General features: G+C 38.1%; 1 protein-coding gene across 5 annotated transcripts in view; it reads left to right on the plus strand.

The window, feature by feature from the left end:
* The window catches only part of BNC2 (basonuclin zinc finger protein 2), a 413,802-nt gene that overhangs the window by 248,200 nt on the left and 145,623 nt on the right, over positions 1–19,979 (plus strand). For all 5 annotated transcript variants that reach the window (XM_059926408.1, XM_059926410.1, XM_059926411.1 and 2 more), the window contains one exon: positions 17,270–17,372. In XM_059926408.1, coding sequence (XP_059782391.1) covers positions 17,270–17,372 — 103 coding nt within the window. The remainder of the gene's footprint in view (positions 1–17,269; positions 17,373–19,979) is intronic.

A 19,979-nucleotide genomic window follows, 5' to 3' on the forward strand; every position in this document is an offset into this window, starting at 1 on the left:
GTGCCAGGCACTTTCCTATGTATTACCTTTTAAAAGGTACAGGTATTACCTGACTTCCATGGGTGGGAAAGTGTGACAGCAGTCACTGCCAGGTGTAGGCAAACTCTGCTTTCTTAAGTGCATATTGAAAAATTGGTGAGGGGTGGCTTTAAGGGAGGAAGGGAATTCCTAGGGGAATTGATTACTCATATTAATAATCATTTAAGCCCCTTCCCAACATCCATTTAAAATGAAAACGGATAGCCATTGAGCTACCCAGACCCCGGCCCTCCCAGCTTCCTCTTCCCTTCTTCATCAGCTTCAGGCTCAGGAGTCTGTCCTGGGATCTTGCTTCAACAGTTGGCTTGGCCCACAGCTCCCTGCGAGAGGCTCTGCTTTCTAAGGTTGGAAAAGCTCCTGAGGCCGTCCTCAGGAAATGGCTTCCTTCCCTCCCGGTGTCCAAGGGGATGTGAAACAAGTTTGGGATTTCCCTTCACCCCTGAAGTCCTTCAAACAGAGCATTTTCTCGCATTTGTGTCCATTTGTTTTGCTCTCAATACGGTTCCATGCCTCTTACAGGCACCGCGGTGAAATAAACAATTATAGGCCAAGACACTGGTGAGGCCACTGAGGCACCTGGGAGCAAAATGTGAGGAGTCACCCCCTCTGCAAGTACACTTGAGATTCTAATGCGTTCATTCGAGTGTGTTGGTCCAGGGCAGTGGTGCTTCTGTAAAGTGCCACAGATGATTCTGAGGTAGACCAGTTCTCTTTTGTATTTAATAGGTGAAGGTTTTGGTTTGCTTTGTTTTTTAAAGAAGTGGAAGCTTTGGGCCCTTAGCAAAAGAAGATGAAATTGTGCTAAGAAACTTGGTTTCCTCAGCTCATTGATAAATCTCACTTTCAGTGTGCAGACTCATAGCTAAGATGTCTAAATCATAAAAGAAAAAGGGCACCAGCATTACTTTCCCCGACTCCAAATTCAAACAAGAAGCACTTTCACATTGGAGGCATCCTTAGCCTACACGTTTTGTATTTCTCACTCTTGTTCTTTATACGTTTTATTTTATGAGACAAAAAGGTAATTAACATACCTGACACCTGTGTGCAGAGAGCCTCAAGTTACTAATACACACAAACTAGCTTTAGTAGCTGATGTAATACTACCACTTCATACTAGTTTAGGCACCTGAGGATTTCCCCCCTCCCCACCCTTATCATTGACTTTTAGAAATTAATAACTAGATTAATTTGGGGGAAAAGCTCCATTTCAGTAAATGGACACACAGAATCTAAAATATTTTTCATGGAGATAAATATTAAAAATGATGCTTTGGCAACTAGAATATGGCTAGATAAGCATTAGGTAGGCTGACTCTAAAATTTTGTTAATTTCTGATTCAGAGGTAAAAAGCTGAATCTGTCTGTAGACCAGTAGTCTAAAAGAAAATAATACTGTGCCAATAGACACCCACTGAAAATTCTGTCCCTCCTACTTATATCTGAGGCATACAATCTGGCAGCTATGCCTCGGTGTTAATTTGAACACAGGTATAATATATTTTACAATTAAAATAGTAGCCTCACATATACTGGATATGAACAAACAAAATTTTAAAACATGTTCACTGCCAGTTCTTTGGATATTCAAATAGTGTTTCAGTGAAATCGTATTGAATTGTTCCTTCCTGATCTATTTATGGTCCACCCAAATGGGGCATGCTAATCGTTCAAATAGTATAGGAAACAGTCATCTTACAAAACTGTGAGGTACTTTGCATAAATCTAACTTGTACTCTTTTTGGTTTTGTTTTTGGCACTGATGTCCAGTTTCATGAATAGCGATATCTGTGGTCTGTGGCCATCTATTTAGGGTCCCTCTTGGATAATATATAATATAGGCTAAGTATAGATCTCTTTTATATCAGGGTTCTGAATGTGGATGAGTGATAAATGCAGTGAAACTTTGGTTGCTGCTGTCTTCCTTTATCATATTTGTAGACTGCCAAAGCTAATTTGTGTGTATTTAATCATCCGGCTATCCAGTAACATGTTGGCTTGTCTAATGGTACTTGTATTGAAGAGGTGGAAGCACCACAACATAAAGAAATGACCCTCTAAATCACTGAAGAAAAATTCAAATGTATCAAAGTGTTAAGTTTATCCTAACACATTGCCTGTTTTTCATGTATTACTTACCTACTAGACAGGATTCTCTAATAGTCCAACAATATCATCGCTTTCCAGAGCAGGAAAGCAGATTGGGAGGATTTCATCAGCCTGTGCAGGGAATTCAAATTGACCTCCTCAACCTTTACTTTTTCCCTTTACTGAAACACAAACTGAGAGACCCATTCATTTGGAGAAGGTGTTGGAAGGGTGTGTGTGTGTGTTGTCATGAAGGGCTGCATCTGTAGGCTTTCATTCAAAGCCGTTGCTGTGCCTTGCAGCAAGGGAATCAGAATATTGAATTTCTGCTTCTTTCCTTTTGACCCTTAGAAAGTTGTAAATAACGATAGCCACATGAGTTATGATTTAACCCTTCAAACTACTCGAAGATGGTTGACGTTAAACTCATGTCCCTGATCACTTGGCTTTCAAAACTCCATGAGGATGGAGCAGATGTTATGTTTGTTTATAGTTCACAACTTCTATCACAGTCTTTGGAGTAACAGACTTAGCAGATGAAAGCGTGAACGCTTTGTCTATGATGGACAGTATACATTTTAAAGGTGTTGCTCTTTAATGTTCAGTTGTGTTTATATAGTGTGAATGGATTTTGCAGAGGCTCACGTTTTACACGTAGCTGTCCTTGAGGTGTACTTCTGTTGATTTGTTCATGTTAAAGCCACAACGTATGTGATATTTTTCATAATGCTTGGATCAAGGAAGAAAAGGGGCAGCTGCAAAAACTGACTTCAAGGAAAGAATATCTGTATATATCTCTAGGTGTATATATCTCTAGCTATATAAATATCTCTGTCTCTGTCTCTGTCTCTCTCTCTCTCTCTCTCTATCTATCTATCTATCATCTATCTTGGTCTTTGGCTTTTTTTAAAAAATGGGAAACGTGTCATTTCATTGCCAGTGGAAGCAGTAGTGTTGCCCGAGGATATATACATTGCCTGTGACAGAGCCAGTGCCTGGCTCTTGAACTATGATGAGTCTGGTTTTCTTGTTTTGGTTTCAGGCACACTATCACATATGCAGCCTTTGGGAGCAGCGAGGTGGGGGTGTCACAGAAGAAAGCATTCTTTTTTGTAATGACAGGGAGACCTAAGGTTAGACTGTTAGTAGCATTGCTTAGAAGAAGAGCTAGGCATGTGTGTCCTTAGTATAAGGTACTTTTTTCTAGCATGTGTATCTAAAATGTATCTTCCCTTGGCAGTGAGTGGATCTGCCATAACCAAGCCTATTGAGAATGTTTATCTCTTGTCACTCTCTTTTCTGAAGTTGGGGGACCAGGAAGTGACTTCTATACAGCAACTTGCCTGTTTTGGTAGCACATGCTGTATGTTTTATGTTGTACCTGAATTTTATAATTTTCAGATAGATATCTCTGGAATTTGTAGATGCTCCTCAGTCACAGTTAAACATTTTAGCAACTTCATTTTTTTTTTTTTTTTTGAAATTCACAAAGCATTTCAAAAGTTATGTCCACTTGGAAGCTTTTTCTGCTTTCATTTCCACCCCCGCTACCCATATGCCAATACTTAGAAATATGAGTTTAATGTAAATTATACTTTGATAGCCTGTTAACATTCTATCAGATTTCAATTTCTTTTAAAGTTGTTACGAAACCAAAAATTTGACAGAGAAATGTAAAGTGTCTAGCAAGTGATGTGAATAGTAACAGATTTTACCTCATTTCTGTCAACTGTCTGTGCTACTATTATTATTAATTTTACACTGTATGGTTCTTGTTCTCTGCAGGTATGTACATAGGGTCTTTGTGGTCAAGGGGCACATCTGCTTATACTGAGAGATAACTTATTGGTTTGGGATCCTTAATTATTTAATGAAGAGGTTCTATGAGATCTCAAAATACAGATTTAAATCCCCAAAACTAGAGAGGACAAAACAGGAAGACCAGGCATAGAATGAAAGAATATCATCTTTATGTAAGAGATAAATTATGATATTCAGAGTCACATCCAGCCTTGTACAAAAAGGAGTGGATTTATTCTGTACAAGATTACGGGGGAAATGACATAAAAGTACATACTGATAAAGATTGTGCCTTCTGGTGTGTAAAGCAGATATCTAAATATGTGTCTATTTGTATCTATACACAGAGTTAAAGGACAGTTTTCCATGAAATAATGCATTACTTTAGAATTGCTGTAGATTTTCATAATTTTTAAAACATTCCTATTGTAACCTACATCAAAAGGGCAGCCAGGGTTTTTTGTGTCTGACTATACATATGCATTATAAAAAAAGTGAGTCTACTGTAATTACCAGTTTGCAGAGCGAATTCCTGCAGGGTTTGTACTCTCCCCATTAGTAAAAGAGATAAGTTGAAATGTATTAAAATTTCACTGTACAACTGGGAGTTTTTGTTCACAGTAAATGTGTTAATGTTTCTTCATTGCTTGACTGTTTGTGTTTAAATTTAGGCAGCATGCCCAACAGGGACAAAATTATAGGATAAAGCTATGTACAAAAGAAAATCCTTCAGAGAGCACCAATAAGGCTCTTTTTAAAAATAAGCAGTTACGTATAATCGTACATGGCCATAGCCACAGAGAAAAGTTTTATCTGTCTATTTCAGAATTATTGGAATTTTTCTTTCCCTTGTGTGAAAGTTAAGAGGACCGAGCTTATGTCAATAGCTAATATACTTTGATGTAAAAACATTTATTATTTTATTCAGTGTTACTCTTGTAAAAAGCAAAAGAAAAGATTCCTTCTTGTTATCCTTATGATGAAGAGAGGCTAATAGCATTTTGAGAGAGCAGTGATAGATCACATTTTCTTCCCTAGTAAAGGAATTCTTTCTTGTTAGGAATTCTAATTACAGCCTTTTATATTTTTGGAACATTTTCCTCTGCTTTTCTTCATTGCCATGAACTTAGTAAATACAATTATTCACATAGATGGGCTTACATTAAAAAAAATTAGTCTGCAGCCACTATCACCTAGTGTGAATATGTAATGAAATTCACAAACACAGGATAAAGGCTAGTATTTCTCTGCAGTCTAGAGTGGAAAGAAGTTGCAGTTATCTGTAAACACAGGCTGTATAAGCTTTAGCCAACCTGTGGACCAACCCTCTTCTCTCTGTCTGTCTCTCTCTCTCTCTTAAATGCTGAAAATGTGTTGTAGTTCTTACTGTTTACCTTTTGTAGTTTCTTTGGCCTGCTTTTCCATACGTGAGGATGAAAGAGTTTACTAATATCCATGTGCTGTTCCAAATGTCTCTGCAGGCCTCACGCAGCAGACCCACAAATATAAACCGTGTACAGAAACAAAAATGAAATATAAATCTTTATTTTTAAATATTGCTATCCTAGAAATATTGTTTGTAATTTATTGATACTTAGTGGTAGTATCTGAATGTATGTGGAGACATATCAAAGAGAGAGAGAGGAGAGAATGTATATGCCTGCATGTCATTTCTTTGGATCCATACATTCAGGTACCCAGAGGAAAATGTGAAAAGCCCCTTGAACATTCCCTGTTGTATATTAGCTTTCCGTCATAAAGTATATTTTTTCCCTTTAAAATAGGTTGGTTCACCAAAAAGAGAGAGAGGCATTTAATTCTTCCTCCTCTACACTGTTCTTTACAAAGTAAAATTTTAACTGATAGACCTTGAAGTCTTTTAGAGCTATTACTGTCTTCTGGCTAATTCATAGAAAGGCACCATATGAAAATTGGATTTTTGATCTGATGGAGTGATTCTTGAGTTCTTATGAACCATTTATAGTCTATCAAGTAAATCCTTCTTAGTTCATGGATTATTGACCCAATGGACCATATTAGCTGCTTCGAAGCTGTTATAGCCCATTATGTTGATTCAGCTGACACACGTGTGAACCCCGTCCTCATGCCCAAGATGACATTAACATTGTTCTGGAAGACTCCCTTTTTTTCCACAAGCTTTCTATTTATTTCTTAATTTTCAAGAGTTAGCTCAGAGTTCCTGACAACCATTGCATTAGTCTCCCCATTTGCTCAGTGATGTCAAAGCATTTGTTAGCAGCTGGATGATCTGTTTCTTGCTGTCTTTCTCTGTATGTCTCTCTTTGTCCTTTAAACTAATCCTTAAAAAGAGAATAATGTTTTTTGCAACACTCTAGGGCACCTGTTACCCTCAGATGCTTATAGAGTCCATAGAAATTTGTGGGATTTCTATGAGCATCTGAATGTAACGGATTCAATTTGAGAAACCCACGTTTTAGAAGAAATGATAACATTGTGTTTTTAAAAAATGTTTTCACCTGAGAGGTTCCACTTGAAAAATTCCAGCGACTCTAGCCAGTGGTAAGATCAAGATGTGCCTCTAGTGATTTATATATGCTCTAATGAAGCCAGTCCAGGTCTCAGCACAGACCCCTGGGGAGTCTGTGACCTAACATAAATAACGTATAAGAGGGCACTGTAGACTGTTCATCATATCATTATTATTATTTGTAATAGGTATGACTCCTGAGGTGATATCTGCTCTTGGGCAAAGAAACATATTCTTTCTTAATCAGGCATAGTTACGATGCACAGACACATGAACAATGGACAGTATTAAAATGTTTGTTGAGATATTCTATTAATGGACAATCCCAAGACAAGGTAGAAACAAGATGGTGTAAAATTAATCAGTGTTTTTGGCAAATCCTTGCCTCACTTTTTTCAGATTTTGGCCTTTTTTAATGTAACCATTGATAGACTCCATAGAAGGCTGTTGAGAGTCGCTTTCTCTGCCTAAAAATGTGCCACTTTGTTCATAGAAAATCCTAGTGTAAATGGTTAACTGCTTACTTAGCAGTTTACCTCATCTTTTTAAGTTGCTTAAAGCCTTCCCCCACGCCTCTCCCTTTGTGTGTAGTTTCTTCCACATCTCCTCTTCAGTCTCAAACTGCTCTTGGAACTGGAAGAATATCTGAGGAAATCTCACTGTGGAGGAGAGTAGCAAGGGGGATTATTCAGCTCCTTGCCTCTCCCGCCCAGGCCGGGTGGAGCGAGCCCTGGATTACCAGCTGTGGCCATTTAAGGACATCTCACAGCCTCATTTTTCGGCTGTTTGAAAAATCTCTAATTTGGGGGATTTTGATGATTAAATACAAGAATGTATTTGAAGTATTATGCAAGCTTCATGGCACCGTCCGACGTGGGATGTTGTTAAGTCTCACAAAGGCTACCTCAACTGGCCTGGGCAATCAGAGCTGTCATTTGAAATGATACGTTCGAAAATGCAACGACCTGTCTCCCTTGTTGCTTCACTGGGATAAATTCTTTTCACAAGCCTAGAGTAAATTCCGTTAAAAGGTCACCCACCTTATGCTCTTGCTTGGTAAATGGATTGATTACTGTGCTTTGGCATTTGAAATAATGTGGCTGGCTCCTTTTAACGAGAAGGATTGAGAGGCACTCCTTCCTTAAAGGGGTCCTTCCCATGCCGTCTGGGAAGGGGAGGTGGCCTCGATTTGGGGGGATGCCTTACATTTGGCACAGCTTCGGACAAGTCTTGGGTTACTCCTGCACCTCTCTGCTTGGTCACCAAAGTAGGGGACAGTCGTGCAAACCATTCTTCCCAGGATGGAAGCTGCTTCTGTGAAATAACCAGAACTTAGGCTTCATCTTGTCTTACTTCTTGCCTAATGAGGAGCATTTCTTCATAAAGTGCTGAAAGGTTTATAAATCTCCTTGCATCTCATTCTAAATCCCTTCCTTATTAATGCCTTCCCTATCATATTATGTAAGTAATTGTTGTCATGAATGCCACAGGGAAATGTAGTCACATTACCACCTTTCAAATTGCCTTAGTGAAAATGAATAAAATGTATATCAATGGAATACAGAATTGCTGATTCAACATTAAGGTGAAATGAGATGAGTATTGCTTATCATTCATATGATATCAGAGGTACTTTGGCTCCTTATACAAAGTTATGTATTCTGGTAAATGTAGACTGAGCTTAGTGAAAATGTGGTTCTTTTTCACAGTGAGCTAATCCCTTATTTTCAATTAGACGATAGGTGTGTGTTCATGGGAAGAGTGTTTCTTTTCTCATTATCTTATCACAGCTGCCTAAGTAGTCTGTAAAATTTGTAAGTACAGGCAGTAAGTGGAATATCCTAATTGTTAACTGTTAGGTAAGAAAATAAAATGTTTCTGCCCAAATTGAAATGCCTTTCCATTTCCTGTTTCTCTAATATTACTAACTGCCTAACAAAATAGCTTTTATTACCATAGGCCTAATTTAATTGGGGGGAAAAAAAACATAACACATGCACTCCAAAGCCTGCATAGGCTTTGATGCCGTAGAAGCAAGGGTATTTTCTTCATATAATTGGCTATATCCCGCTGTTGATTTTTACTCTGAACTCCTAAATTATTTAAATGGGGTCTTCCTCGTGTCGACTGATAGTCGGTTGTGGTCGTAAGCTAATGACTACAGATGCTCATTGGATCCGTGTCTGTGAAAATTTATGTGCCTCTGTGTATGTCCCTTTCTCCCTGTTTGTATTTATATATTCACACATAGTCACAGAAACATTCACATTCATATATGAACATCTACTCGAAGTATATGGTTTCTCTCTTTGCCCCCTCCCCTTAAACCATATTTGTTTCTTGACTTTTGTGGAGGTAATTTTTTCATCACAGTAAACTGAGGAATACTTTTACTCGTGTACATGACAGAATTCACCATTGTCCATTTTAAACAATTCTCTTTTGAGTTTTTCTAGTATCTTGATGAACATTTTAACTGAGAGGCCTCTTCACCCCAAATTTGTTGAAGGATGTAAGGATGTCCTGGATTTTCCTGATAGAAAAATGGCAGTGGATTTAAGTCATTGTCATTTTAAAATGGACTTACTAGGTTTTAATATTTTCAAAGTAGAAGGAATCTTCAGATTTAAGCAGCAGTGAAATTCTTTAGTTGCTTTGTCTTCTGTTTAATCACTCACTTAGCATTTGTATACTGAAGACCTACTAGGTTAAAGAAGGATATTATGCTACATTGTGTCCCCCGGGGGAATATCTTATGAATTAAATGTTTTAACACCTCTAAAAGAAATTAGGTGATGTAGTAGGTTTGCCCTCCTCACTTTTAAGCAGCTTTATTGAGATAGAGTTCAGGTATCATACACTCTACCCATTTAAAGTGTACAATTCAATGGATTTTAGTGTATTCACAGTTATACACAACCATCATCACAGTCATTTCTGGAACATTTTCATCACCTCAAAAAGAAACCGCTAACTACTCCCTATCTTTACAGATTTCTGGGTTCTGCACATTTCATATGAATAGACTTATATAATTTAGGATCTCTTGTGTCTGGCTTCTTTTACTCAGCATAATGTTTTCAAGGTTCATCCATATTGTAGTAATATCAAGTGTTCATTCCTTTTTATTAGCCAAATAATATTCCACTATGTAAATATACCATACTTTGTTTATCCATTTGCCAGGTGGTGAGGGTGGGGTAGAGAACTACGCCTTTTAAGAGAAAATTAAAATGAAGTTTTAAGTCTTCTGATTTTTAGCAGTAACTGATGTTTAAAGGCTACCTTTTTATTTTCTTTTTTTTTTTTTTTTTTTTTTTTTTTTTTTTTTTTTTTTTTTTTTTTTTCATGTAATGTCTGAAACATTTAAAAGGCTACCTTTTCACAGTGAATCTCTTTCAGGTATTTTAGATGTGCTTATTGTGAAGATAATATTTCCTTGGTCAGTAATGTTGTTCTTACGATGTCTTGTTGGAGTCTGGCCGTTTTGAATTGCCCAGCCTTCTGTCTTGACCTTGTTGTCCACTGTTTATATCAGTGGCATCTGGACCTCGTAGTGAGTCTGGACTGACCATGTCTTTTCAAATCTTCTGACTCAGCCGCAAGATCTAATTGATGAAAAGACATCAAGAAATTTCAGAGCACATAAGTACAACAAAATCATCACTTTTATCAGGTTGCTATTTCTTCATATGACATTAAAAAACAATTAGACACATTTTAAGGAACCTTTTATAGAAAGGTTAATAAATTTTTCGATTTCTAATTTATCTTACCACAAACTAAGATATATACTTTTGCTGGCCCATTGTGTGAATTTTTAAGGGGTTTGGTTAAGCAGACAGTAATTTCATTGCTTCTCATTTGCTGCTGTTACTATTACGAGTAGTGGCATTTACATTGCAGTTTAATACTCTGTGAGCCCTTTACTTTTACTCTACACTCTATAATCACTGATAATCACTTCTTGTCAATTCTGTGAACATTGTCCAAACTCAGATCTATACGTTTCCTTGCATAAATACAGAAAACATACCCGCCTTACTTTATATTAGTAGTCTCAGAGTCAGAGTTAGATAAGACTTTTTTTAGGTTGTTATAAAACTTCTTTGTAGGATATTTAAAACCAGGGGTCTCAGTGTTCTATGTCTATCCAACTCACATCTTCTTGTCTTGTTTTGATACCTGATTGTAAAACCCGGCAGCACAACAGGTGGATATGGATATACCTTTCCTTTCGGCCTGTATGTGTTTTGTAATCAAGTAAAAGCAAATTTCTCTTGTAGTTGTCTAGTAAGCTCAGAAGTTATCCACCATACCAAAAAATTTTTTTTCTTTGCTTAAGTTGCATCATGACTTAGGCAAATTTAAGGCACTGTTCTTCTACAAAGACAATATCATATAGATTTTCCAAGTCTTAGCTAAAACTCAGAGTACTTCTTTTGGAAGTTGTTTCTTTTCCATTAGTTTTATGGATCAGCCATGTGAAAATGGAAGAGGAAAAACTGTCCTGAAAATTATACAGGGAGCTGTTTCCTTACTTAATAAATCACCATTCCTATCATGTGAGTTCTTTAGAATCTCTGTGGCAATGCTTGAAGTACGGTCTTAGGTACTTTATACACAAGATGTATAAATGTGTGTGGCAGTCCATCTTTTTTTGGTCACATATAAGATTACTCTCTTCATCCATAATGCTTAGTAGCTGTTACTTTGTAATTACTGCAGTGTATTCTGAGACAATCCTAGAAGAATTAGTTTCCAGATTCATTATGGATAATTTTCCAGATTTTTTTAAAGACAGAAGTCTTCAAAGGACAGTTTTCCTACCTAATAAAAAAGGTTTATTTGACCTTTGGCACCATACATACCTTTCCTTCTGGGACCTGTATGTACAGAGATGAATAACATATGCAGAGATGAATTAATAAGAGTTAATTATAACATGGACTACTTTGGATCTTCATGGAAGTTTGGCTGAGTTTACCTATTTATCACACCTACATGTGATTTCCCAAGTAGAAAATTCATTTTATTAAGAAATTTGTTCTTGTTAAAAAATAAGAAAGGCAAATAAGAATGGTCACTGATAACCATTATAGCCAATTAATTTGTACACCTAGATTGTACCACCTAAGTTTCTGGAAGAAACTGGTGGGACAGATGGATGCTGTATTAATGATTGACTTTTTCAGTAATTCAGTTTTAGTGTAGGTTATGTTCTTAACTCTTAAACATTTTTAAATGATTCAAGTAGAATTTCATAATCCAAGTTGTAAATCTTGGTATCCTCCCCAGAAATGAATAAGGAGAAAGCAGATTTAAGAAGGATTTTTAGTTATATATGGGATATTTGGCCAGGTTAATGAACACTTGAGGGGATCTCCTGGCAAATAGTTTTCTTTGTGTGGAAGACAAAACCCAGAACTGAAATTAGTCTTATTTTTAATGGGGTTTTGGGAAGGGAGGTTCTCTTTCTATGATTGTTCCTTCAGAATATGTCTTATGTTTCTATATGCCCCATGGCCTTATTTTGTCTTTTGTTGTTTTGTATTAATAGGTAACTTCTGTAAGTGTTCCCAAAGAAGGAACAGCTAACAGGAGATGTATTAATTAGCCTTGTGTATAGTTCTTTTGTGATATACGCTAAATATTAGCTGAAGCCACAATCTGTGCTTTTCTGAGAAATATCATTTGGTGAGAAGATTGATGTTCAGCTCACATTAACTTGCAGAGTTCAAGCCAGCTACGAGCAAAATGAAGCTTAAAGACTCTTCAGTTTTAGTGATAACAGAATCTGTTATTTGAATAGGGCTTTGGTACTCATCCAGAATACTCGCAAATGCACTCTTACTTAATATTCAAATATAAGTGTCACTGACTGAACCTTGATTAAATATTTTTATACTAAATTGGTCTACTTTATGAATTCTAGATACACTTTTGGATATGAATATTCATAATTTACTGGTTTTAACTGTATCTCTTCTTTTTCTATAGGTAATGGAAATAAACTGATAAGTAATTGGGAAATCCACCTTATCATTTAAGAGATGTGTAACACCTAAATAAACATTTTTGAACCCCAGTATTAAAACAGAAATAATAATCCCTGTCATGCCCAATTTAGAGGATTATAGTATGAAGAATATGGCATCATATATGTCAAAGTATTCATTTATTCATTAAGACTAAATATGTGTTAAGCATTTTACAAGGTGTTGGAAAAAATACATTGGGAAGAATCATAAGGGAAAAATAATTCAAATGTAATATCTGGAAAGTTTCTTGAGGTCATAAATGTTTTCCATCTTTTGAGCTTTTGCTATCACTAGACACAGTGTCACATGCTTTATATTCATTATTTCATTTGAGTCTTTTGACACTGTTGTGATGTTATTGCTACCATCATTTTACAGATGGGAAAGAGGCTCGGAAGACTCATGCATTCTTTAAGTGCCTTTTAAGCACCTATTATTTGTCATTATATTTACACTGTAAGCCCAACAATATGTCACTCTGCCTTCAAGGAGCTTAAATTCTACTGGGGAAGACAGACTTTAATCAAATAGTCACACAGATATAGGTATGTGTGTATGTGTGTATATATATATATATATATATATATATATAATGAATAAGTATAGGTAAATATAATATTCACAATTGTGATAAGTGCTGTGACAGAAAGATCCCATGGGGGCACCTGCCCTGGGGAATGGAAGTAGTATTTGAGTTGAAAGTTTGAAAGATGAGCAGGAGTTAACAGTACACAGTGGGGGGGTGGGGGGTGGGCAGATGGAGGGGCTCTGCCCCATGGCTGCCTGTGAGTGGATGGAGAGCTCACACAGACCTGGAATCTGATTCCTGTGACTTCAGGGCAAAGTCCTGAATTAGCTCCATCTCAGTTTCCTCCTTTGTGAAATAAAGGGAATAATAGTACTGACCTCGTGGTATTTTCTGAGGGAGAGCTAATGTTTGTAAAGTGTTAAGCACACTATCTGGAAAATGGCAAATATCCAGTAAATCTAGCTATTATTAATAATAGGTAATAGTTTACTGTTGTAGATAAATTTTTAAATCCTACCTTTGGTAGAAGAAAAGACAGAGGCATAAAGAGGGAGAAATGGTGCTTCCCAAACCTGTTCAAGGGCTTCCTTCTGTTCTTAGGGTCTCTCCTCTGAACCCACTGCCCATGAGCTCTGACTGTCAAATCCTTGAGCCACAGGGACGCTGCCATCCATTTCTGCCACTTAACACAGTACTTGGCTCCACAGTGATGGGCTTTGCATAGTGATGATATTTGAAGCTGTAGGAGGGGATGAAATTGCCGAATTAAAGAACGAGGAGCCTGGCCGTGGGAAACACCTGTATTTATTTACAGTGGAGAGAGAGTGAGAAGCTGCTGCCAATAAACTAGGATAGTTGGTCTCTACAGCCCAGGAATGAAGGAGAGTTAGTGCCTTAAGTTGCCTCGGGGTCTAGGAGAACAAGGAGGCTAGAAAAGGAGACCAGATGTGATGAGAACATTCCTCTTGGAGACAGCGGTTTCAGGACTGTGTGGGGCAGAATCCAGATTGCACGATTAAAATGTAGGTGGAAGCAGTGGGTGGTGGGTGCATGGATTTTCCTTTCAAGAAATCTATGGTAAAGCTAAGCAGAGGAATCATTACTGTAAATAAGTTGCAAGCTTAAGAAAATTTGTTCTTGTTCTTGGGGTGTTGGAAAAGCTTATCCTACTGAAATGGAGGAAAGAGTTTCAGGCACTCACTGAAGTGGGGTTCTGGAGGTGTGGAGGGGTTGCTAGCCTGAGTTGGCCAGACCTGCATAAGGGTCCTGCATCTATAGGTGGGAATATCCTGATCAAATTGTCTGCTCTTTTCCTGGTGTCCCCCTTCTGGCACCTCGTTATCGCCGCTGTATTTTCTGTAGTCGTGTATGCCCAGCAGTGGGTGGGAAGCACTCGTATACTAGCTACGTGAAGAAGTGGATGTGCTCACCAAAATGAAAGCTTCACCATCTCTGCTCTTCCCAGCTCTCTCCTTGTAAAGTGTGTACGTTTTTGAGGCTTAACTGGCTTTGATAGTTTTATGATAATTTATTTTTTTGAAGTGTGGGTGAGTTGGCAAGTGATCACATTGGTTCTGTTTTGTTGTGAATAAATAGTATGTCAAACTTTTATGCCGTTTCAAAAATGTTATTTAGAATAAAACTTCCTTTGAAGCCACAATAGTCTCATACTCAAAATATTTATTTAGACCATATTGTTTAAATATATATAATTCCCTTAAGGAACAATTGTAGTCTATATAAATCTGAATTGAAAACAAATAGACCTTCTGGAAGTCATAGAAATACAAAATGGATATTCCAGTGCTCAAGTGTTTGTATATAAAAGGAGCTGAGGTGTTCCAGTGTTTGTATGTTTAGGTACAAAAAGGGTAAAATTATGAAAAAGGAAAAGGATGATGATCTGAAAAATTTAATTCCCAAATGTGCCAGATGTATAAAGTTATTTAGGAAGAGAAAAATATTTGAATCATAAACTGGTTCTCAGTAAATGAATGAATAGTTCAATCAGTAAATAAATAAATATACATAAAATAAAGCAAATCTACAGTCTCTTAATTTGTTTTGTCCTGAATATAGCTATAATTAAAATTGACGAAAGTATGTTTTAAACACAATGTAAAGTGAGGCTATTTTTGTTAAATAACTCAAATCAAAATGATCAAATTAATGATTTAAAATATGTATGTTTTTTGTACTGGAGTTAACATGTAGTCCTTGAGAGATAGTCATTGTTAGTTTTGATCATTCCTTAGTTTGGTAAAGCAGAGGCGACTTTTTTTTCCTTAGTGTTTATGAAAGATTCTGTTATCGCACTTCAGATTATATAAATATTTTAATGTCAACGTGGTTGCTGCATCTGAATTTATAATTGGATAGTTTGTAAGGTGCCTTGTTTTTAGTAGAAACACTGCCCTCTGAACTGTTGTTGTTTTGTTTTGTGTTACCACAGTACAATCAAATTGTGAGTTCATTAATGAACACGCCATTTAAAGAAGCTCTTTCTAACCTGGAATGTTCTGACGTATTGCTGTCAGTGAAACTATTGAAGTTGACACAGGAAATTTGGGGAGAAACATTTCCCCTTCTAACCTTCAACTACATATATTATTCTTGCGTAGTCAGCATTTCCTTTGCTGCCCCTATTTCTTACTACTATTTCCTTTAATCACTAATACATACAGCCAAGTTTTACAACCTCCTAATATGTAATTGGACTATTGACATTGAAAGAAAGGCCCTGAAATATCAGGCAGATGATACACCTGAGTGTTTTTCTTGCAGTAATAGAGGAGCAAACTAGGGTTGGAGGTGAAGCAAGAGAGGAGTCTAGGCAAGGACTCTATTGGAAACTGAACAGGGACCTATAGATTGGATGTTCATTAACAAAAGAGAAATATTTCAAACTCGCCTGATCTAAAGCACGGGGAGCAGTCAAAGACCATTCAGTCTTACTCTCTGTAAATGGAGTTTGTCCCAACCATGTTAACAATGTCTAAAATACTGTCTGTTACAAATGAGACAGTTTATATAAAAATCCAGCTGCTTCCAGGAATATGAGCGTCTGGAGCTGTGTGAGTGAGAGTAGCTTTCAGGCCCAGCACTGCAGTTTCAGGTAGCCCCGTACCTCTCCCCCACCCCACCCCCCAAATCAGTAATTATTGATTGCATCTACAGCTGTAGAGAGGTCTTTTCCTGGCAGTTCAGGTAGTAACAGTAGATGGTTAATCTGTGAACGATCGGACTAAATCCCTTCTGTCTTCAGAACTACGATGCCAGTTAGAACTAAATGTACGAGATAAATTTATTAACTGTAGTCTAGGAGCATAGGTCGGCTTTAGCACCGTTCTTAAGCATAGGTTCTTAATCTATCAAAAGTTACACTTCATTAATGCTAATTTTCTATGGATTCACTTTACAATGTAAACCGGGGAGATGATTTTTTAAAGTGCTTGTAAAGAAATGAAAGGTCTTTGAGTGTGTCTTTCAGTTTTGTAAGATATAGGTGAGTTGTTCCAAGTATCAAATATTCACATAAATGTCTTTTCCTGTTCTACATCTGATCTAAAAACAATGTAAACTTAATCTCTTACATCACCATTAAAAAAATAAAAATGGGGGTTGTTTTGCGTTTTTCAAAATAGGAATGAAAATGGAGTGGATATATCAAGGGGGGAACAAACAAGGAATTGGGAAGTGACAAATGATGCCAGAAATATGCCAGGACTTATTGGGCCAACAGGAATGTCTCTCAAAATGTGTCTGAAAGATTAATAAAGCATTTAAATGAAACACTGCAGAAGAAAAGTAATATTCTAATAATATTACCTGTATATCATGTTTTACTTGGAACAACATTTCGTTTGAACATTATTGTATGAGAGTGTATATTTTTTGCACTGTTGCCAGGTGGATGAACTTAAATGTGCCTATTTGGTAGCAGCAATATTTTTTTCTCTTTCTGGTCCCTGGTGTTTCAGATCCAGCATGTTGTAGAGTATGTAATCCTTTACTCTTATACTACTCAGTCTATGCTTCTAATTTAAAGCTTACCTATGAATGGCATGAAACATTCTATTAGTGAATCAGTATTGTTTTCTAATATGTTTTGGTAAGAGATTTTGATGGTTTCAAAATTTATTTTTAAAACTCTCCAGGCCCCTAAAGCCGTTAAAAATGGGAAGTGGGTGTTATTATTAAAATGGTGAAGAAATATGGTACCTTTGAACAGATGCTGATCTTTTTTCCTCCTCTCCTTTTCAGGCCATCCGCTGCACACTGGTGAACTGCACGTGTGAATGTTTCCAGCCGGGGAAGATTAACCTGAGGACTTGCGATCAGTGTAAACATGGCTGGGTGGCACATGGTGAGGAAAATCTGGACTTTTCTTCCTGTTCTTGTTATGTTCGTGTGAGCGTGCCTTAATTTTTTTTTTTTTAGAGTCGTCACTGGCCTGGAGCAGAGAGGGGTCAGCTGTGCTCCAAGTGTTAGTTCCCGTGCGGCCTGCAGCTCCCAAATTGCATTTTCTCGGCTCCAAGAAGTAAGGCCAGGCGGGCAGCTCTCAGCAGCAGGGCGAGATGTTTATAGGACAGTTGGGTTCTGAGTGAACATAGCAGCAGCCAGCAAGCACCAGGCCCGATGGAAACTCAAACATACCACAGTTGGCCTTTCAGGGCCTGGACCTCAGAGGGAAGCTGGCAGATCCTCTTTGCTTGAGGAGAACTCCTCCATGACTGCTCACCCTTGTCATCTGCGTTCGGGGCAGAGTTTATCCTCCCAGATGTTAAATTTTGTATGGTCTAAGGTGGGTGAGAGAGTGAACGGGAACATTATTTGGCTGGTATCTGAAAAAAAATAATCCGTAAATACCGCCTTTCAGCGTGCCCGGGGATTGGAGGAGGCTGGCCCCGGTGGAGGGTGAGCTCTGCATAGGTGTGTGTTCGGGGCGAGGGTGACCGGGGGCCGAGGCGGGGAGGGTGGAGGCGCTTTGCCAGATGCACAGGGCTGTCCCATCCGTGGGCCTTGACCGAGCATTGAACGTGTTCTTCTGTCTGGTTTATGTTTTTTACGTTGAGGCGAAGGGAGACTTGCAAATAAGCAGAGACTTTAAATTAGTTTTCTTCACTTCCTAGACTGTTATAATTTTAAAAGATAGGTAATGTTTATAGAAGAAATCCTGGCTTGAGATTTTTTTGACAGCCTGGGGGATTGGCTCTTAAGTGGACATATTCTTCATTCCCAAGCAGTGCCAAATATCCAGTGGGTTGTATTTTTATAAATGTCATGTTATTCTAGCAAGATCAGAGGGAACGACACCGGGCCATGCCTTGAGATGCATTTAATTTATCATGTGTCTTGCTTGTTGGGGCATGTATGTTGGTGTTACGGGGCCATTTCAGCCCTGTTTCTGTGAGGGAGAGAGAAGAGGTTTATCGAGTGGTATGGGGGGAGCACACTGGAAGGCGTGTGCCTGGCACACAGAGCCACAATCCTCCAGTGCCTCCAGGGATGGAACTTGTTCCTGCTTTATTAACAAGGCCAAAATCTGTAACAACTCTCAGTCCAGTTTTGAACAACACTTGAGCTGCTGTTGCTTTTGTGGTCTATGCAAGTGACTACGTTCGATGATTTCTTCTCCCTTCCTACATTAGTTTGCTAGGGCTGCCGTAACAAAATGCCACCGACTGGGTGGCTTAAACATCCGAAATTTATTTTCTCATGGTTCTGAAGGTCAGAAGTCCCATAGCAGGGTGGTTTCATTCTGAGGCCTCTCTTACTGGCTTGCAGATAGCTGCCCTCTCGCTGTGTCCTCACATGATCTTTGCTCTATGAGGCACACCCCTGGTGTCTCTGTGCACCCAGATCCCTCTTCTTATAAGGACACCAGTCAGATTGGATGAGGGGCCGCCCTAAGGGCCTCATTTTAATTTAATCACCTCTTGAAAGGCCCTCTCTCCAAATACAGTCACATTCTGAAGGACTGGGGATGAAGGTTTCAACAGATGAATTGGGGCGGGGGGGGGAACACAATTCAGTTTATAACACTTCCCAAGTATCCTTCTTTCCCTCAGTAAGTATTGGCTCTGCCAGATAATAGCTTATGTCCCAAGCCCATCAAGGATCCTGGAGGCAGTGTGGGGTCAAATTCTGGCTCTACAACTTTGATGACATGTCGCTCAGCACCTCTGCATCTGAGCTTTCTTATCTGTAATCTACCTTGTAAGATTATTGTGAGCATTGATGATAAACTATATGAAGTCTTTAAAATAAATTATACATGTTAAAAGCAACAAACTGGACAACACATGAGCAATAAGGGGGGTGGGGAGGATCCAGTCATTAAACAAAGGACTTTTCATTCATTCCCTCTCATTTTTTCCAAAGCCATCTTGTGTTACCATCATCTGTCTACTGTGGTAGCCTTGTGAGTATAAAAGTTTACTGTGTCACCAGTTTATTTTATCTGTCTAACTTCCACGTGCATATTACATTAGTAGTGTAATGGGGGGAAAAAGCAATATTTCTTCCTTCTTGAACAACATAAATTATCCCCGGCCAGTGGTTGTTTCTAAGATTTTCTGAGGGATGTGGTTTTTTCCCCAAACTTGAGTAAGGTATTTCTGTTACATCAGACTCGGCTTTTCCTACCGTGTCATTAGAAATTCTGTGTTTCTGGTATATTAATTGCGAAGTTTCTCAGATCTAACTTTTCCTCACCACTACTATCACCTTGACCTCTTTTCCCCCACAAGAGCGACGTTATCTGTATACAACTCAAAATATGTACACGCCGATATACAGATCTCACTCTTCCCCCATTCAGTAGGACAAATGTGACAGTGAGGGTCCGGCTCCTAGCTTTTGAGTTGGCAGTGGGATGAGAGCACCCACTCTTTTTGCCCTTAGCATTTCAACTAATTGCTTCACTCTCTCCCCCTGCACAGAAAACCCTGAAATCGTGTCTCCAGTTATT

This window comes from Balaenoptera ricei, chromosome 6 (assembly GCF_028023285.1).
Source record: "Balaenoptera ricei isolate mBalRic1 chromosome 6, mBalRic1.hap2, whole genome shotgun sequence".
Lineage (NCBI taxonomy): Eukaryota > Metazoa > Chordata > Mammalia > Artiodactyla > Balaenopteridae > Balaenoptera > Balaenoptera ricei.